The sequence below is a fragment of the Amphibalanus amphitrite genome, unplaced genomic scaffold (assembly GCF_019059575.1).
Source record: "Amphibalanus amphitrite isolate SeventyFive unplaced genomic scaffold, NRLGWU_Aamphi_draft 000780F_arrow, whole genome shotgun sequence".
NCBI classification, from domain to species: Eukaryota; Metazoa; Arthropoda; class Thecostraca; order Balanomorpha; family Balanidae; genus Amphibalanus; species Amphibalanus amphitrite.
The window spans coordinates 230,014-251,269 of NW_024882274.1; the positions used below are offsets into that span (position 1 = coordinate 230,014).

The window sequence follows — 21,256 nt, forward strand, 5'->3', positions numbered from 1 at the left end:
TGGTACTTCCAACTTCCAAGGAGTTTTCACATTGGAAGACCGTTAGAATGTAGTGAGTAGGTACGACACATGGTTCTGCAATAATTTCCCGTTACTTACTCATGCATGGAATTGACACATCAACCCGAAGCTCCTTGGCTTCTAGTCCCGGAATGGTCTCATAACTCAGCAACAGTAACCACTTTAACCGGAACCGCTGTCAGCTCGTAACGAGTTGAATTTCATAGCACTTCCTTCTTAGAACGGAAGCATCCATTTTAGCCAGCACCGGGTCGGAATCAAGCCCTAACTCCATAACATGAATCGTAGAGGCTCAATCACGTGACTCCACTCACGCTGCTGGCCTGTGTGACGTCACAATCACGTGGTGGCTGGGCCCAGACGACGCCAGACGCCGGTATCGATCCGAACTGAGTCACGTGCTACGGTGGCTCTCAAACTCGTTTGTTGGGAAGCCCGAGGCTACGTCATTGGTTCCCCCTAGGGTCGCGGGCTCTGAATCCCCGGACCCCGACCGTCGCACTTGGCCTCGACTTTGAGGACCTATGGACTTACTTATTTTTTTTTCATTCCCAAACCTCAATTCAACGTCAAGACCATATGATGTGCAACAAATAAATTTAGTGTTTGAGTTTGACTGCGTCAAATCACTCTTGACACGCCAGCTGAACGATTTCCTCTCGATGCGGTTTGAGAACCCCTGGTATTCTCTCGCCTGCGGCAGTTACCTCGGGTGCAATGCTCGGATACAATACCCCCTCCATCACCCCGCCCCCTCCCCAGCACCCCCTCCCTTCCCCTCGGGCCCGCAACTGGTAAGCCTGCAGGCGCGAATGGATCCGCACCTCGCCAGGTTTTAGTGCCTCCGCGCCGGGGGCATTGCGTAATTCAATAGAAGTAATTGGCAAGTTTGGGAAGGTTTTACTACCGACTATGCTATTTGCAGCAGACGAACTTGGTCGTAGAAGGTGTGCGTAGAAGATTGTAAGCGCGAAACTTTGGCGTACCCCGGGGTGTAGTAAGTGTTGTGATGCGTGCTACTGAGCCGGCACGAGCTATGCCGGCGCAGTCAGCTGATAGCTGTTGCCAGCCGCCGCGGCGCCGGCAGGCGCCTGATGATAGGCTGTGCCGCCGGGCAGCTTCCGGCGTCCTTGAGTAAAGAGTATTGTTGTGCAGTCGTCAGCCGGACTCAATACAGTTAACATCGGGAGTGCGCGTGTGCATCTGGGGCGGTGGAATCGCGACGATAATTAATTTGCTATCGAACCATTATTAACGTAGACTTAAATGTAAAACCATAACATGGCGCGATCGGTATAATTTACTTTTTATCATTAAATATAGCATTTTTTCGTCGGTTTTAGCGCGCTTTTCTCGCAATGACGGAGGAAGGCAAGCCGGTGGACCTGGGAGCCCTCACCCAACTCCTCGCCCAGCAACTGGAGCTGGCTCAAGAAGCTCAGCGGCAAAGCCAGCAGCGGGAGGAGCGTATGGTGGCCGTAATGGAACGGATGTGGGCCGGGCCGGCGGCCGGGGCCGGCGCTGCAGCCGCGGCGGCTACTGCAGCGGCCACCCCAGCCGATACGAGCGCAGCCGTCAATCTACCGCCCAGACTGCCGGCATCAGCAACTCCCGCTCCACAGTTGTCGTCATCGGCGTCGCTGAAGGAGTTTGAATCCTGGCGACAGAAATTTCACGGCTACAGTCTGCTGACTGGCGTCAACAGGCTAGCCCAGCCCGAGCAGAAGGCAGCCCTACTCGCTCTGCTTGATGACGATTGGACCAGGGTGGTCAGGTACGGCCTGCCGATCCCCGAAGACGCTGACATGAACACCATCATCACGGCGATGCAGACGCATCTGCGCCGCCAGCGTAACGTCATCATTGATCGGAGAGATTTTTACATGCGAGTACAGGAAGCGGGCGAAACAGTGGACGATTTTCTCTGTGGATTGAAAGAGATTGCATCGTTCTGTGATTTCTGTCACCACTGCCAGGACAACAGGTTCAGAGATCGAGTCGTTGTCGGCACGCGAGATGAGGAAGCACGCCGCAGAATGTTGGAAGAGCCGGATCTCACGCTTCAGAAGGCAGTGGATATCGCCCGAGCGTCAGAGAATGCCGCCTCCAACAGCTCAGCCATCCGTGAACCAGCTGGCTCGACCCTGGCGAGGGTCTCTCAGTGCCAGCGCAGCCGCGGTCGCCCGAGGGACCGGTCGACAGAGAAGACGTGCCCCCGCTGTGGTGGTGAAGTTCACCGTAGCGCCGGCGACTGCAGGGCCGTCAAGAGGACCTGCCGAGCCTGTGGCAAGGTAGGCCACTTCGCGTCTGTCTGCCGCGGTCGCAGCGCCAGTCGCTCGCGCGCTCCGGCGGCGAGCACAGACCGGACCCAGCGGAGGTCCGATGGAGGCAGACGTGTGTCGCTCGTCACAATGAAGGCGCGAGCGGCATCTGCACCTGCCAGACAGACAGTGGACCAGCAGCACCGAGACTGCATGATCCAAGGCCTGCACACGACGCGTGCTCCGCAGATCCAGATTCTGCTGCATCGGAGTGACGGTCGCAGGCAGCAAACGACATGGACGCCAGATACAGGCGCTGAGGTGTCTGTTATCTCTCAGGAGGCAGCGAAGCAGATGGGCATCAACGTCAAGAAGCTGACGCCGCCCTCTGGAAGCCTGTTCGCCGCAGACGGACGAGAACTGCCCTGCCTGGGAGCGTGCCAAGTCGCACTGCAGCTGGGAAGCATCAAGAGGACGATAGCCGTCTCTGTGGTGAAGAAGCTGCACAGCTCGCTGCTGTCGTGGCACGACGCTGTTCGACTGGGAATACTGCACAAGGAGTTCCCACAGCAGATCCGTTCTGCCATCTCAGACGAGGAGGAGACCTCCAGACCAGCTCCAGCAGTCTGCTCCCTGAAGACCATGCCAGGGAAGAGCAAGATACCCCGCAGAGTGGTCAAACGAGGCTCTGCTCCTGCACTTGAAGACGCCGAGAAGGCGCAGAAGATGCACCCGCTGAAGCCGACATGGGATGAAAGCAGAGGCGTGCCATCGGCTGAGGAAAGACAGAAGCACTTCTCAGCGATGAAGGAAGCCTTCCCACGAGTGTTTGACGTCACTTCGAAGTTGCGCAAGATGTCCGGAGGCTCAATGGCCATCGAGTTGACTGAAGATGCCACACCAGTTGCCGTCTCCACAGCTCGCAGTGTACCGTTCTGCTGGCGTGACGACATTCGGCGCCAGCTGGATGAGCTGCTGGAGAGTGACGTGATCGAGCCGGTGGAGCATCCGACCGAGTGGTGCCACCCCATCGTGCCGGTGGCAAAGCGGTCGCCGGACGGCACGGTCTCTGGCTGCCGTCTGACGGTCGACCTCACCAAGCTGAACCGATTCGTCAAGAGGCCAGCGTACCCAGTCAGGTCGCCGCACGACGCTGTGGCCTCGATCGGCAGCGGTGCAAACTTCTACACGAAGCTGGATAGCAAGTCTGGCTACCACCAGATCCCCATCCGCGAGGAGGACCAGGACAAAACGTGCTTCATCACGCCATGGGGCCGTTTCCGCTACAAACGTGCCGTCATGGGTCTGATCTCGTCAGGAGACGAGTACAACCGAAGAGGCGACGCTGCTCTCGGTGACATCCCTCAGACATGCAAAGTCGTAGACGATATTCTGGCGTACGACTCGAGCTACTCAGCTCACCTGGAGCACGTGTGGAACATCCTGCAGAGGTGTGACGACCACGGGATAACGCTGAACCCAGACAAGTGCTCCTTCGCCGGGAATGAGGTGGAGTTCTGCGGATTCAAGATCGACCAGACAGGCTACACCGCAGACAACAAGAAGGTGCGAGCCATCGCGGAGTTTCCGCAGCCGGCGTGTCTCACGGACCTCAGATCGTTTCTCGGTCTCGTGAACCAGATGGGTGACTTCTCACCAGACGTCTCGGCCGCCGCCGAGCCTCTGAGACACCTCCTGCGACCGAAGAACGAGTGGGTATGGACGCCGCTGCACTCAAAAGCCTTCAGTGACGTGAAGAAGGCGCTGGTCTCGCCACCAGTCCTCGACTTCTTTGACCCGCGGCGCCGGACAGTCCTGGAGACCGACGCCGCTCGCCTGCGAGGGCTGGGTTTCTGTCTGCGGCAGCAGGATGCAGATGGACGATGGAAACTGATCCAGTGTGGGTCTCGTTTCCTGACCGATGTGGAGTCCCGCTACGCCGTCTGCGAGATTGAGATGCTGGCAGTTGCATGGGCTTGTCGGAAGTGCAGCATGTACCTCTCGGGCATGCAGCAGTTCGAGGTGGTCACAGACCACCGACCGCTCGTTCCAGTGCTGAACTCCAAGAGCCTCATCGACATCGACAACCCGCGACTGCAACGGCTACGGCAACGTCTCACGCCGTTCAACTTCGTCGCTGTCTGGCGGCAAGGGAAACTGCACGCGATCCCGGATGCGCTCTCCCGGGCACCGGTGGACACTCCGACTCCAGACGACGAAGAGGCGGAGAAGGAGGAAGCCCACCAGATCGCAAGCCTGATCGCCAGGCTCACCGCGGCTGATCCGACCGAGGAAGACTCACTGTTCCCGGACGCTACTCTGCAGAGGGTTCGGGCGGCGTCTGAGCGTGATGCAGAGCTCAGCGCCCTCCGAGACGTGGTCTTGGCTGGCTTTCCAGACCACAAGTCGCAGCTGGAGCCGACGCTGCGGCCCTACTGGACAGCTAGAGACCGTCTCGCCGTGGACGGCAGCCTGTTGGTATGCGGGCAGCGACTCCTGATTCCTCAGAGTCTGCGTCGGGAGACGCTCGAGCGGCTTCACGCCAGCCATCAAGGTGTGGAGCGCACCAAGCGTCGGGCTAGACAAGTTTTCTACTGGCCCGGGCTTGACCAGGACATCGCTAACCTCGTCGCAGCGTGCAAGTCCTGCCAGATGTATCTTCCGAGCCAGCAAAAGGAACCGCTAGTCTCCGAGGCGGTGCCAACTCGAGTCTTCGAGGCCGTCTCAGCGGACTATTTTTCGTGGGCTGGTCGAACGTATCTCGTATACGTAGACCGCCTCTCTGGATGGCCGTTCGTCTTCCACTGCTCTGGAGAGACGTCGGCGAAGGACCTGGTGTCCAGCCTGAGGGTCGCCTTCGCGGCCACTGGGGTACCCCAGACTATGCGAACGGACGGAGGGCCGCAGTTCGGAGCCCGTCACACCCGCGACTTCCTGCGACGGTGGGGAGTGACCCACGAGATCTCCACCCCGCATTTTCCTCAGTCAAACGGACATGCGGAATCTGCAGTGAAGGCAGTGAAGAGGCTCGTGCAGAAGGTCAGCGACCGAGGCAACCTGGACAATGACGCGTTCGCGCACGGCCTCTTGGAGCTGCGGAACGCGCCTCGGGCCGATGGCCGCTCCCCTGCCCAGATTCTGTACGGCCACCCGCTGCGCTCTACCGTGCCAGCTCATCACCGAGCGTTTGCCGAGGTGTGGCAGCGCGCGGCAGAGGAGTGTGATGAGAGAGCAGCCGCTCTGAAGTCCCAGACCGCAGAGCGCTACGACGCGAGCGCCCGCTCGCTGAAACCTCTGCGCATCGGTCAACAGGTTCTCCTGGAAGATCCGAAGACTGGTTTGTGGGACCGGACAGGCGTCGTCGTTGGCATCGGCAGCCGCCGAGACTACCTCGCTCGCCTGCCAAGCGGCCGCACCTACTGGCGGAATCGACGATACCTCCGCCCGCTGCGGCCGATGGTGACCACGTCACCCGATGGCAGCCGAGACGCCATCACCGAAGACGGCGACAGCGCCCGAACCAGGACCGCCGACAGCGGGACCCCAGCCGCTGACGAAGTCCCCCGCAGCCGCCCTGGCGGAGCGACCCCCGCGCCTGACACCTCTGTGAGGCGCAGCAAACGACTTCGTCGACAGCCTAAGAGGCTGACTGTGACTTGGTCGGACCCAGTGTATGAGTTTGTGTAGCTATCGTGCGCTGGCACGCGTTGGTGCGTTTGTGTTTGTCGGAGGCACCGTTTTTGTTCTTGAGACGTGTTGTCTCCCCCACGTCTGGGGGGAGGTGTTGTGATGCGTGCTACTGAGCCGGCACGAGCTATGCCGGCGCAGTCAGCTGATAGCTGTTGCCAGCCGCCGCGGCGCCGGCAGGCGCCTGATGATAGGCTGTGCCGCCGGGCAGCTTCCGGCGTCCTTGAGTAAAGAGTATTGTTGTGCAGTCGTCAGCCGGACTCAATACAGTTAACATCGGGAGTGCGCGTGTGCATCTGGGGCGGTGGAATCGCGACGATAATTAATTTGCTATCGAACCATTATTAACGTAGACTTAAATGTAAAACCATAACAGTAAGGGGCCCAGGCGGGTTCCGTCTTCTTGCAGAGGATGAAACGAAATGGTTCGTTCGATAATTCGAGAGGTTTCACCAAGGTTTTATTTTGGGGGAACGAAGCATTGCTGTACTCGAAGTAATGGTACGCGTAGTGAAATTTTAAATTGCTTGTTGATGTTTTTGATTGGCAAAGGATGATGCTTTTGTGATGTGCCTTTCTGGATCGGCTAAGACATAATTTTAGATGCCTATCTCAAAGTAAACGTCGAAGCATCGTCTGTCGAATGATGACGTCAGCTTAACTGCCATTTGTCGTGAGTAAACACAATGATGCCGTTTAAATTACAAACACGATGCCTGGGCTGCAATTACTCCATGTCATTAGCTGGCTTCTTGGGAGTACGTGACTGCGGTTCTCGAGGATGCTATGTGAAGTCATGGCACGCTCGCTTGTTTTTGCTACTTGTCACGCTACTTGTCAATGGAAAGGATGGTGCTTGGATGATAGTTTATGAGGAATGAATGCTGCATTATGTTTTATTAAATGTAACTTAAATGCTCCCATAACAGATCATGGGACCGTTGGCTTCTCAGGGAAATAGGAATATGATCGTTTTGTCGGTTTCATATCATTTTTTTCCAGAAGCATGCACCTTCTCGCAGAATGCAATCGATGATTATGAAAACCACTGTTGACCCAGATCAACGATGAACGAACAGCGTCCCACTTGGTCGCCTCACAGAGAACCTTGTTCCTCCGGATAGGCTATCAGCCGAGGACCGTATATGACCGATACTACCGTCTCATTTCCTGGCCTAGTGCCTCTAATAAGAACCTCGCATGCGAGCTGCTGCGCCGGAAATCGTTCCATTTCGACACTCGGTGACGTCATTTGGGCCAAACCGCCGAACCGTTTGCGGTTTGGAGCTCTCTTTTTTGGAGGAGTTCGGCAGTTCCCACTTTTGTCCATGTCCGAAGACCTTCCCATGACGGCCAAGCTTTCTCATATGTCCGAGTCGAGTCGACCTCGGCAAACGGGGAAGAGGAAAGCCTATTCGTCCCGCACACGCACCGTGGTGAGGCGTCGCTTCGCCTCACTTCCGCGCTATCACCTGGCCGCCCATTAACCCCTTATTGGCTGGGCTTCCGTGGCCAGAGAGTGGAACAGCCCCCAGTTTTTCTTGGTGACCACATGTTCCCTTTGTTCGCCGTGACCGCCGCGGCACGCTCACCTATTCGTCTGCGGGCGCGGTCCTCAAATTATGGTCGCGTAATAGACGCCTGTCGGTTTCCATGGAAACGAGGCTGTCAGGACGCTGACGTGACGCCGATTTGGATGGATTGGGTGGCAGAGGGTTGAGACGTGCGGCCCCAGAGTGGAAGTGGGAGGTGTGAAAGCTTTACTTGCGTGCTTATTTGTGTCTTCTCTAAAGGATAGGTGTAAGGATGACCGATCCCCATATTCGTCTTATTATTTTCAAAAACTTAATTTGGTGTTGGATCTAATTGCATGCTTTTTATATTTATCTCGATGACATTTTGCTAATTCATGTTTTCAAATTGCAGGAATGATAAAAGAAGCCGCGCTATTAATGCCAGAGCTGTTACAATTTCTATAAATCATCCTTTAATCACCCAACGCAGGCGTAAATTTAATAGTGTGCGTGAGTGAGCACTGAGCACCCCCTGTGAAAGCAGAACGCGTAAAGGATGACACAAAGTGCGTGAGTTTTAGGGTCACTCGGACCGCTGACGCATGCAAAACTCGTGAAACTCTGCCCTGCTATGACGCAACTCCTGTTTGGCAATAGTGAAACGGGTGCGAATTGGGGCTGTCCTGTGGTCAACCGAACATCCGCTCTCAGCGCGTCAGATTTTGACACACAGAGAACAGCCAACTGGACAGTCTGGCATCGGAAGTGACCGCGTGGGAACCTCTCCCCGCTCGGGTAATTTCTCTCTGGGTGCGACTCTCACGTCTTTAGCGGCAGTGATTCCCCAGTTCACGTTTCTCCGCGAAGTGCGTCCAGGAATGACCCAAACCGCGCCCAGAAATGAGCGGATGGCGGGTGTAGGCCCACCGCGGCTGGTTTTAGGCCACGGAACGTAACGTGAGACGTTCGACGGCGCCGGGCGGCTAGCCGGAAGTTCGAACTTCCGGTGGGGATGAGATGGCTGCCCGGTGAAAATAGGGGTCCTAATCATCAGGGATATGATGTTTTTGTGGTGAAAATAGTAACCAAAAGAAAGGGAAGTACGGTTGATTCGGTGTGCTTATCCTAATTTCTATCCGGCAAATTAATAGGCGCATATTTGCTGTTGTTTTTCGTGCCCACGATTCTATATAAGTTTACTCACATGGTAGTTGTGCTCCTTAGAAGTGCTTTCCTGACTGGCTTCAGACCATTTCCTCACTCGCGCACAGACCTTCCGACCACGGAGGACCAGTTAGTTACGGTGGAGACCCAACGTTAGTCTCCAGCAGTGTTCCACGGTGAACAATCGGTCGTTCGCGGCCGGGCAGGGACGCCTAGTGATGGAGTTATAGCACTGCCGAGGTGGTTCTCACTCGGAGAGAGAGAGAGAGAGAGAGAGAGAGAGAGAGAGAGAGAGAGAGAGAGAGAGAGAGAGAGAGAGAGGGAGGGATGGAGGGAGGACCTGGTCAATGAGGAAGTCCGCAGGACAGAAGCAAAGGGGAGGGAGTATTCATAAAAGACTGGGTGGCCTATAACACATAAAAACTTGGGCCGACAAAAAAGGTGTGTCGCTTGTCCATGAGAAACTGGAGATTATGAGACGAAATCTGATAGTTTCTCACGTAAAAGGAGGAGACATGAGACGGGGAACATGATGAACAAATTATAGGATGATTGGAGGCGACTACGGCGAGCTTATTATAATACGGGCAGTGGGAACACATCAGGGCGAAGGCAAATGATAACAAAAACGTAAGTTTGTTATGTGAGCTAGACAGGATGCATCGTGTACGGTGCTTTCCGATTTTTTGTTTTGTTTTTAGACTGATAACAGTAAATGCGAAATGCCAATGGAACTCGGAGTCGAAGATCATCCCTCACGGGTCTTACTGTGTCAACATGTTTCAAAGTGCCAAGAGCAACGGTTACCTATAAACCTCGTAGAACGCTCCTACCGACTTACCTTGCTTATCCCATCTTACCACGGTTATCACATCTTACCACGGTAATCACCTCTTATCGCGGTGATTAGCCCATGCTGATGTGATAGTAGCACGCTGTGCAGATGTACCACCACCCGGTTCGCAGCTGCTGTCAGTTTGTGCAGTGTTCTGCTGCAGATGTAGACAGCTGCGTGCGGCCAGCTGCCGCCGCCGCAGTGGTGGCTTTACATGCGACAACGGTTTTTACATAAGAAATGAACAGGAGATGATTTCTGATTTCATGCAGTGAAAGGTGAAATTTGCGTCACGTGTTTTGTTCCGTCGTTATTTTTCGATCGACGGCTAGCAAATGTGGTATGCTTTTGCACAGTTTCCCGAAAGTTCATCCAATGCAGGGAGCATTTATGCAGTTAAATTTCCAATGCATTCAAATTTGCTCGCATGTTGATCTATGGATACGATGTAAGACTTGGTTGAATGCCAATGAGTTCGATTCGCGCTAAGCGTGACGTCGCTCTGCGAATTCGCGACTGAGCTACGCACTGGCCTGGTTTTGCGCGGCAACTGTCATGTGCATTAATCACCGCGTCACTTAAACATGGTGTCACTTTGACACAGTTTGAACTATGAAGTGGTGTCTGGTTAGGTCACTGGACTGAGGTCAAAGGTCAGTGACTCAGCCGATGATCCAATGGCTTCTGCGTACTTCCGCAAACGTTTGACATGGCACACGTGCTATGGAGGATATGTCACATGACTAAACGCCCATCCATAGTTACGGTCACTGACCACACGTGACTAACACACACTAACCTCCGATTGGTCTCATGGACAGTCACGTGACTCACTTCACTGCAGCCGTGAGTCAGCTGACTCCAATATGACTCAACACCCAACAGCTGCTGCTGTCAGCCTCAGGCGACGCCGCCGGTCACGTGATATCTCCCAGCGTCGACCTACCGGCGCACAGTCGGGTCACGTGACTTCTGCGGCCAGGTGCGCGCGCGTGCGGCGCTCGTGGTGCAGCTGGACCTGTCAGCGGCGCGATATGTGGCCAAAGCTGGGCCGTGAATGACGCTAGAAAGCGTCTGGTGGAGCCGGGCCCGGTGGCTCAATAGGGCTCACCAGTTGGTCGTGGGAGGAAGCGGCGTTACGGGCTGAAACTGGCCATAGCGGCCAACACAGAAAGGGGTTGATGGGGACGATTTATCTGCGGAAGGGACAACGCCCTGCTGTATAACGTTGTTTACCGTGACAAGGTCTAAAAGTTGTGGAAAGTAACGAAGCAAAGTAACAATGTCACGAGCGCATGAAAGTCGTGCCTCAGCTCAGGTTTACGGATATTTTTTGAGAATGTTTTAGGCAATATCAGCAGATATTTTTCTAGCCTGGCATTTATAGCGTAATTCGAATGCTATTAAACGAAAAAGTCGGAAACTTCTTCCATGAACTATCAATTTTTGGGTGTCTCCGTCGAAAATGGCGACGATTTCCGCTGTATCGCTGAAGCGTCAGGTGGCCAGCGTGCCCCGAGCCCAGCACTTATCCTCTTATACCACTCGTTTTCCACACTTCCTGCTTATTTTCTGGCAAAATGAGTCGATTTGCTGCCAGCTTTGGTCTTTGTTCTCTGGGACTTCGCGCTTTCCGAGCGAAAGTTTGCTATGCGTTAGCTCATAGCTGTGATACGGGATGCCCTATCAGCTTGGCAAGACATGTCGCCAAAGCTAGTCCGAAAGAGCTTTTGTTTTTGCCAGTAGACGCCCGTTATGCTTTACATCCCAGCACACCCGGTTTTGTATTCTTTGTATTGTTACAGGACACCAATGTCCCAAACTCGCAGTTATCACATACTGTCTGTCTTAGTCCTTACCGCTCTCATTCTGTGTCATTTAGCCTGTCCCGCCCACTCTTCCTTCTATCCTGTCCTGTCCCTTCCCGTCTTCCGTGTCCCTCCCAACACCCTCCCCATCTCAGTTAGCTTTCAAGGCACGCATTTGGGGTGGTCTGGGACGCTTTTTAAACTCATAAAATGCGTCGCATGCCACCACCGCCGCCGCTGTCACTTCCGAACCCACGCACGCGCCGGGCGCCCGCGGGCGTTGTTTACAAACTATGACGTCACTCTTACTACGACGCTGCGGGCGCCGGCGTCTGGCGTGCGGCCAGACAGCAGCCTGGCGGTGGGCGCCGTGGAGACCGTGGTGACATCTATTGAGCGCGGTGGCAACTACAGCAGGGCCGGAGTGATCGAATCCCGGGGGAGGCGAAACTTTCATTCGGTCGAATCGTGAGACGCTTCAACCCTTGTAGGAAACACGCCCTGGTTATTTACGAGTCTCTTTTCTCCCTTTTCGCTTGAATAACTACAGAAGCATTATTTACATCATTATATGAGCCTACCTACTTGTCTCCCGTTTGTTGTTTATTCGTCCACTGTTAACCGTCTTTCGACTCATGTCTTTGTGTTTGTGTTTGACAAACATCGAACTGTTTGTGTATTGGTCACCGACGCTCGAACGTCTGGTTTCTTGCCAACTCTCGTCTTACAAGTTTTCTTCTTCTGTTTCAGCCCCCGCGAGGCGAGCGCAGCAGAAGTGCCAGCGTTCACGGCAGTCTCAGTCGACCGGTGAGTGTTACGGCTTGAGCAATGACGTAATTTGAGTTGCGTCATAAAACCGTTAGATTATTCGTTACTGTGTCCTGAATGGGAGAGATACTGGGCATTTCTTATTAGAAAAGGTCATATCTAGCTTATTGCTGCTGACGTTCTGTGAGTTGCAAGCAAATTTGAAGGCTCTTTATTTGTTTGTGTGTGTGTGCTGATGAAGTTGGTAGTTTGGCACCTTCCTTGGACTTGGATTATTCTGCGCTGGTTGTAGTGTTAACTTGGTTGGTAACATTGACGTTAACGTTGCAGTGTCACATGTCCAATATTTTTTGCACCCTTTGCAAGGCTCGATGCTTCACTTTTGCATTGTTAACCTTGCGTGACGTCATCCCATCGATATCTCATCTCAGCAGACAGTTTTTCATCACCTCACCTCGTCATGTGTTGATGACCTGACCCCTGGTGACCCCGCTGACCTCCACCCTCCTCCTCCACAGTCTGCCGGGGGCTCGGTGTTCGGCAGCTCTATGACGATGCCGTCCAGCCAGCCACCCCACCCACCAACTCTTCCACCACACCAGCCTCATCCGCCTTCGTTCGGCACCGGTCAACCTCCATGGTCTTCAGCAGCCCCTGGACAGAACGGCGCCGCCCAGTGGACCGGCCAGCAGTATCCGCAGATTTCTGTCGCTCCAGCTCCTCCGGCGCCCGCGGCGCACTTTTACGACTCGCGCGTGCAGTATCAATACCCCCAGCCGGGTGGAGCGCCGTTCTACCAGCCCGATGATCACTTTGGTGATCCATTTGGAACCGGAAGCAACGGAGGAGTTGGCGGGGTGACCTCCGGAGGCTATCCTGGTCTACCGGACCCTCCGTCAGTGCGTTCGAATGGATCGGGGAATGGCTTCAGTCCGGGACCTAGCTACCTAGTGAGTACAGGAGCCGAGAAGGGATCCCACTTACTCATCCCCGTGACGAACAGTGGGGTGCTGCCCAAGCCGTCCCCGCTGACGCCCCACCCGCTGGGACGTCCGGGACTCATGGTGTCGACCACCATCACACCGCTCAGCCACGCGCCGCAGCTGTCCACGTCTTTAAACTTCCAGGTGAGTTCTCATCGGTGGGAGAGCAATGTGAGTTTCGTGTGTGTGCTTTGAATGAGGACTTTGATCAGCTGAGAGAGTTCGTGGCTCAACCAAAAACATAATTTGACGTAAATACTTATGTGTTTGTTACGTTAGTATGGGAATAACTCAATGAGGCCTCATGCCATTGTATGATTAATATGTTAACTTTTGTGGTCGTCGGTTTGTTGCCCTCGCTCGAAAAAGGGCTCCTTGAAACCGCTGTAAGATAGCATTGTAGCGATGTTTGGTCTCAGTCTTTTTTGTTATCTGGTGAACAATCTGACGATAATTTGTCTCCATTTTCTCTGACCCTTACCATAAATCATGTCCCCAATCTGACGACATTTTGTCTCTGTTTTTCTTTCAGCCTGGCCACCAAGCATCCTCCCGCCGCCCGAGCAGCTCACTCAGCTCTAGCTCGGTCGACCGGTGTCCAGGCGAGACCAGCGGGACCTCCGCCCCCGCCCCCGCCCCCGCCCTGGGCGGCGGAGGAGGCGGCGGCATGGGCGGAGAGATGTACCCCATGGATCCGCCGCCGCCACTCAGCGTACACGACAAGCTCAAGTTGAAGATCTTTGAGAGACAGCAGAAGTCGCCGGCTGTGAAGCCGGTGTCGCATTCGCCTGTGCCGCATTCGCCCCATCAGGTAGCGCACTCGCCGCATCAAGTTGCGCATTCGCCACACCAGGTGCCGCACTCGCCGCACCAAGTGCCGCATTCGCCTCATCAAGTGCCACACTCTCCGCACCAGGTGGCGCATTCGCCGCACTCGTCTCAGCCAGTGCGGCAGGTGGCGCAGGGGTCGCGCCAGACATCGCAGTCGCCCCATCATCTGCCCCAGTCGCCCATACAACAGGTGAGATACTAGGGTTTCAGTCTTCTTCTCACCACCACTAGTTATTTAAACATTTCGAGGCGTCCCCACCCAAAAACTTTGTACCATTGCTCTAGCCTAGCGTTACTATTTTCGTACACCGAAGCATTGGTAAGCCATTGCTCAGCCAACTCAAGACTAATCTCTAGTTCTTGAATTGATCGCCAGGCGTCTCTGTGCACTGCTGTGGATTCCGGCTCTAACACAATCCTTCTGTTCTTTTTCAGATGGTCCACTCACCTCACGGGATGCCGCAGAGCCCCCACAGTTTCGGCCACATGCCGCAGTCGCCCATGCAGCAGCAGCATCAACAGCAGGGCTCACCAATGTCCTACCACAACATCTCAGCTCAGATGGAAAACAAGCCGCCAGATGGGTTCGAACCGTTCCCGAGCTTAGGCTCCGAGCCAGGCTCTTACCAGATCACTGGCAACATCTTCCAGACGGGTCTATCTTTCGGCGAGCCGGGCGTAGGCTCCAGCCTCTGCAGCGATCGCGTAAGCAGCTCCGGTCAGCGCCTGGAGCCCTCTGATCAGCTGGGGGAGTCTCTGCTGTCTCATGACGACTCTGAGCAGCCTTTTTTAGCCCGTAGGACTGCAGCGGCCGGGCGGCGACGCCCGAGTGGGGGCTCTGCAGTCCTGGAAGCACCACCATCTCCCACGAAGAGCTCGTCGGAAGAGACGGCCGATGAGCAGCAGAAGGATGAAGCGATCGGCGAGGGAAAGACAGGCGAAATGGATGATGAAGATAATCAAGAGCGGCCAGATCAAGGCAATCAAGATAAGCCAGAGGAAGTCATTGAAGTCAGCGAACACAGCCAGCAGGTTGAGGAGGCAAATGACGAGTCTGCTGAATCAGTTTCAAATGCCGCCAGTGAACTGACGACGAGTGAAGAGGCAGCAGAGCTGGATGGTGATAATGTAGAGAAACTGGAAATAGAAGGTGGTCGTGGATCTCTTCAAACGGGAACGGGATCGGATGATCGCGAAATATCCACGGATGAAACTGAAACTTCGCCTGCCGACAAGGACTCTGTTGCACAGACGGAGACGACAGACGTGGCAGTATCTGAAGTCAGGTTCACTGAAAGGTGCACAGAAAAGCTTGTGGAACCCAATGCTGCCTGTGCGGATGCTGAACGTGATCCTGGAGCTGCCCTGCCTGGGGAGGCGACTGAAGCGGTTGAACCACTGGAGGGAGCGGCTGGGGTTGTGTCTTCTGATGAAAGCGACGCAGAAGTCAGTCGTACTCCTTTCGGTGAGGGAATCGAGTCTAAAGAAAAGCTGCTGTCCTCTGCTCCAGAAGCTGAAAAGTCAGGCGATTTTCCTGAAGTTTTGCCGTCAAAATCCGATCAGACATCTGAAGAAATGCCAACTGAATGTGATAAAGATCATCTGAATCAGGTGGAGTCTGAATCACCTGGTCCGGATGAAGCCCCACCAGCTTCTGAGGATCCTCTGCCACATCCAGCTCGGCCTATCTCCGACGCAGAAGTCAACCCACCGGCGAAGCCAGTCTCGACAGGCTCCCCTAAAGAAGAAGAAAACACCGATGCTCCAAGAGCTGCAATGGAAGGCGACAGCACGGGCGAAGCTGATCATTACATGAGCTTCTACCACGCAGTGTTTCCATCCGCCACCAACTCGCCGAGAAAAAGCCACGAGTCGCTCAGCCCTTCTCATCTTGCAGCATCCTCTTTCTTCGCCGAGCCTCCTTCGTCTTACGGAGGATCTGAAAACCCACTTTGGGAGTCTTCACCGTTTGGGCCGTCGAGCTTCCTTTACCAAGAGGCTCGTCGTCGCAGGGACCTGGTGCGACAGCGACTCAACCTGTGGAAAACAACACTGCTAAATGGTAAGTTCAGCCAGTACTAACAGAGCATTTGTCCTTCTTTTGCATTTGGTATCCATTTTATATTCATCCTTGCAGAATGGAGATTCCTTCAACTTACTCCAACTGTGATCTCCACCCAAGTCAACTATCTCCACCATTTTACCTCGAACTGTAACCACCCAAGAGCAAGCCCAACCACGCAAGCCTTCCGATCCCACGCACCCGAACCGTTACGTTATTAGCTCATGTTCCGGGCGGCGCGGCGTAGTAGGTAGCGTAAATGTGACCTTGGCTGAGTGATTACGTCATTGGACTGTTACTGGGTGGCGTGTGGGGCGGCAGTAAAATAGTACCGTTTGAGCCACAGCTGCGAGCTAAAACTGAGAGAAGCTGGGTGGGCCGAGCTGTGGATTTGGCATAGTGCCAAGGGGGCCAAATGTGGGAGACTGAGTTGATAACCGATAGTTTTGTATTCATGTTTCATTTACATCGCGTGACACAGTGTGGAACACTATAAACAGTGTGGAAGTGAAAGACGTGACTCGATAAATTGATACGGGTACATGGCGTATGGCTCTTATTTGTATGAGGTTCGCTGGTACCTGATTAAGATTGCTAAATCAGTTATTTTGCAGCCTGCAATGTCTGTAGTGGCGTTCATTAGCTTTTTAATAATACTTGCTCACTCGGCATATCACGCTGGTGCCCCTGACATTGTATCTGACGTTTCTTTTGTCCCTTTCACAGAGACTGCCCGGCATTTGGAGACAGAAGAGCTTCGCCTTCAAGGGAAAGTCGCTAACTTAGTGCCGGTAAGTACCACTGACTGTCGGATGAAAGCCGAAATTATGTGCTCGACGGCACCTGATTTTTTATTATTGGTTAATGGTCTCTAAATAAAAATACTTTATCCGCGGTTAGCCAGGCCTTAACAACAACAACAACAACAACGACGACGACAGTTAAATATTCGTTTTACGTTCGATACCTTACTGCATTCATTTCTCTAACTACTTTTTCTCTTCTCTTTCCGTAGGTGCAGCCGTACGGCGGTTTTCTGGGAATGGCCGAGTTTAACTATCTGGTGGACCACCCTTCAGACTTCTACCAGTGGTGTGGTGACCTCGCAGCCGCCCTCGACCGCCTCGGGCGAGGTAGCTCTCGGACAACGGAGTGCAACTCGCTGCAAGATCACGTGGCTGCGAAACTGGCTGGTTTTGCGCGCGATAATTTCGGCAAGATGTCTGATATTTCTTGGAGGAGTCAAACTTGGCCGATGACGCTGTCCTTCACCATGCGGAAGGTGGTGACGGAAATCTTCATGGTGGGTGTGACGCTGGAGGCGAACATATCGAAGAGGATGCTGCTCGGTGGAACTAGCGCGGGGTATGCAGTGGAGAAACCGATGATGGATGGTCCATTCATCAGCAAGCAATCTGTGCTGTATGGTGGGGAGGGAAGTCGCAGTGAAGGCGGGATGAGGGAGGAACTGTTGGCTCCGCCGCCAGACGGTCGTGCAGGGGGTCCAGGGCCGGAGTTTGATCCAGGGAGTGTGTACGCGATGAGCTCCGGACCCCCGGTGAATGGCTGGAGGCTGGCTCCGCCACGCGCCCCGCCGCCGCTGCCGCCTCCCCTGCCGCCGCCGCTGGAGCCGCCTCTGCCGGTGACCGCGGTGCCCTCGGGCTACGGTCGGGGAGCGCCACCTCAGCAGATGCACGCCACCTTTCACTGCACCTCAGGGAGGCCGTAGGGGAGCCTGCGGCCCGTCTAGTCAGGCTGCGCTGTGCACAGGCGGTGGCGGCGGCGGGACCAATTGAGCGAAAACGGATCGTGTTCGAAATTAGGGCAAGGTTTGTCGCCTTTTGTTTTTCACTGCATTTAATCATGAAAGTGGCAATAGTTTTCGGATTCGGGGTGAGGTTGGGCGGGAGTGCGCGAGCCAGTACGTACAGGGAAGTATGTAAGCCATCCTTCAACTTCATTGCAAGCGAGCGCGCGCGGCGAAGGATTGATTGCCCCCATGTCCCCGGTAATGTCTTTGTGCATTTGCATACGTCTTGAGACTGCAAGCGTCCTTTCCCCTGATTGGCTACCCCGAGCGCCTCCATGCTTTGAAATTGTTCCGTGAAATTCTATCAATTAGTTCTTGGCTCGGTTTATTAGCCAGCGTAAAATGCCGTGCATCAACTTATATAATTTCGGCACTTTTTATTGGTCGTAAATAGTTCGCTCCGAATCCCATTTGCAATACGTCATAGATTGCCGTTCCTCCTCTACTAACTCGTTTGTTTAATTTCCATTCAATCTCTTAGCATTCCTGGGCGGTCCGTGGTGTTTCAACCTAGCACAAAGTCATTGATCAAAGTGTAGCTATAGGTTGTCACCTGGGGCCCATTCTTTTTCAACGTGAAATGCCTTTTTTGTTATCTGACTAATCACGTTGGCATTTTACACCGTAAAATTATTCCGTACGCCGGCTGTGGGCCTGTGTTTCACGTGTGCAGCACTTATAGGGTTATTTTGTACGGATCGTGATGTTAAACCGTCGCACTTTGTCATGTGGGACCACCGCTGGATCTCCTTCCCGTGTAAACGCGGCAGCCAGTGCCGATATTATTTAATTGCGTACATGCGTGCGTGCGTGCGTGTGCGCTGGGTTTTGATCCGTGACCCTGTATCATAGTTTTGTACGGTATTTTTGTACGCCCTGTTGTATATAGCCGGCAAACCGGCAGGATCTACGCCAGTTTGTGTTTTGTAACGAGTCCCCGAACTCGGTCGTGTGTTACCAAGAGACGGCGACCTTGTTACCAAATGGATTACGTTTGGTGACTTGGTCGCATATCACGAATGACAAAGGCGATAGCTATGGGACATTGTGTTGCGATATTTCCTGAATCTAAATAATGGGCTAACTGCATTCTGATTCTTAGGTGTTTTGTTTTACCGTGTGATCGTTGTTTGTTACATTGTTCTACCTTTAACTGCTGTTCCTACAACGCACAATATTTCTATTCTGTCGCACTCTCAGATCCATGAAATATCGTAACGCTTGCTACCGTCGCCTCTGTCCCGGCGTTTTTCAGTAGGCCGTAGATACTCGTTTGGGTTGTGCTAAGTTGGTCGTGTCATTGGCAACTTGTGTCATGGAATCCGCTCGCTCATGGGTGTCATTTAATGCGTGTACCAATTGATATCTCATCAGGAAAGCCTTAGATGGGAGCTCGTGACGTCATTCATTATTCCAATATGAATCCAATGACGTCATTTGTCAAATCATTGGCGAGTGTTTCGAAATGTCTACCGTCCCTTCCGAAGCCACCCAGCCAAAATAGCCTTGAGAGCGAGTACAAAAGCGGTCGCATCTCATCGAGTGTGTTTGATCTCTATGCATTTAGTGTGTCATTATAAGGCGAATGCCGCGAGTGCTCGCCGGGTCGCCATCTTGGGCGCCGCCATCTTGATCTCCGCTCGGGCGTCCGGCTGTATCGAGTTTGTATTTTTGTATATAGATGGCGCAGTTGTCGCCGGCGTGGGACCCGCCAGTCACCTAGCCGGCCTTACCAAAGCCAATAGTACCGATCTGAAGTGGTTGTAACCGGCGTTTCTCATGACAGCTGTGCTAGGAATCATTTATACTGCGTGCGTTCATAGACTAGATTTGTAGTTCAGAATAAAACATAAAATGATTTTGTTGTTTTCTCGTAACAGGTTCCTGGGAAGTGGTGGTAAAAGAGCTTATGAAAATGCCAACGGGAGATTTATTTCGAGATGCGAAAAGGTTCAGAACAGGAGTGCTGATACAGTGAAAAGAAAAGAGGATGGGAGGGCAAGGTACAAAACTTAAATAATAATACCAAAAATCGCAAGTATTAGACGATAGGTTATGGTTGGTTTTCGGCCGTCTTGAGATGTCCTAGAATTCGTGCTGTCTTCAAAAATCGTCTGGAGCTTGAATTTCATCTCAGAAGACTAATTATCTTTCGACGAATGAATAGCTGTGGAGGCTCTTCAAACTTGATATTTTCAGCTAAAAGTAGCTATAATTCACGTTCCTGGATTTGGTAGTCAAAGTGACATAATAGGTGCACATTGATCACCGACATTGTGATGATTTCACTTGATATAATCAGCAGTCAATATCATTCGCGGTATTCGACGACGACAAAGTCATTTCCAGCTGGTCCATTATCTTCGGCATCTGGGAGTTGAAGGGCAACATGCTGAGCCCTTGCTTCTTCCACAGCGCGGGGCACATGACTTGGACCAGTTGTCAAGAAAGACGATGACCAGGAACACAACCAGTAGCCCCAGGTTAAGAGTTTGAGGGTGTTTTTGCCAAGTCTCCAGCACGCACTTGGGCCAATAGTCAAAACACCAACATGCCATCTTGCAAGAAATTGGGTGGCCAAGAATCTAGAAATTGTGAACGTTAAATTTATCACCAAATTTTCCTGTGGACAACTCTTTGATTTTCGATATCGCCGGGATTATTTCACTTCGAATTTACATATCTTCCCAAGTGTGCCAAATTATAAACAAAAGTTTCTGAAAAATCGGTAACTACTCAAATGAAAAAGCTCGTGACGATTCGTAGAAAGTGCATCCCGTAAGACGTTATGTTATTTCAGATGAAATCGGTGCGATTGTGCAGCCAAAAATTGGTTAGATCAAGTCAGAAAAAATGTGTATTTTATCTTAGTTCATGGGTTTTTTAATTGTTCTGCAATGTCCTCCGGCTGAACCGTTAAGCTACATTTGAATTGCGTGCATGCACTGCAAATATAAAAGTTTCTTACAGGAGTCGGACTTTTTCCGGAGTCCGAGTCGGGGAAAGGGACTCGGAGTCAGGAGTCGGGGAAAGGGAGAGAAAGGGGGCAGAAGAAGTGGGACTTTTTAAATATCTGGTGGACCGATAAGAAAAACATTCTCTGCGTCGCGAAATAATTGTCAATGGGGCACGGGTCAAGTTGTTATTCACTGCTTACAGACACACATACAACCTCACTTCAGGGTTGAGGGTGTTTTACGCACTCCGGGTTGTTACTCGCCAGCTGGTGACCTTGGGTAAGGTCAGGTCGCCAGCCAGTAGTTGCTAGGCGCTCTCGGGTGAGCTCCCTCTCCTCCCCCATCCCTCCCCGCCTGTCGGGGGCTAGGATCGCGTGTTATAGCGCAGTCGCAATGAAAGCTCGTAGCAGGTTCAATTCCATTAAAACATCACGGGGCAAGTGCAGAAGATTTGTTAAAGTGGACGGGTGGGCCGGTGGCTTCTCAAGAAGTGGTGAACCCTTTGCGGTAAGTGCTGCTTTTTTGCGACTTTGAGCTTAATTGAAGATCAGGAGG

At 53.1% G+C, this 21,256-nt stretch overlaps 1 protein-coding gene across 4 annotated transcripts in view; it reads left to right on the forward strand.

The window, feature by feature from the left end:
- The window catches only part of LOC122366037, a 101,911-nt gene extending 82,308 nt beyond the window's left edge, over nt 1-19,603 (forward strand). For all 4 annotated transcript variants that reach the window (XM_043337793.1, XM_043337795.1, XM_043337794.1 and 1 more), the window contains 6 exons: nt 12,041-12,097; nt 12,577-13,185; nt 13,574-14,062; nt 14,308-15,934; nt 16,661-16,725; nt 16,950-19,603. In XM_043337793.1, the coding sequence (XP_043193728.1) occupies nt 12,041-12,097; nt 12,577-13,185; nt 13,574-14,062; nt 14,308-15,934; nt 16,661-16,725; nt 16,950-17,663 (3,561 nt within the window). In that variant the 3' untranslated portion in view covers nt 17,664-19,603. The remainder of the gene's footprint in view (nt 1-12,040; nt 12,098-12,576; nt 13,186-13,573; nt 14,063-14,307; nt 15,935-16,660; nt 16,726-16,949) is intronic.
- The last annotated feature ends 1,653 nt before the right edge of the window (nt 19,604-21,256 follow it).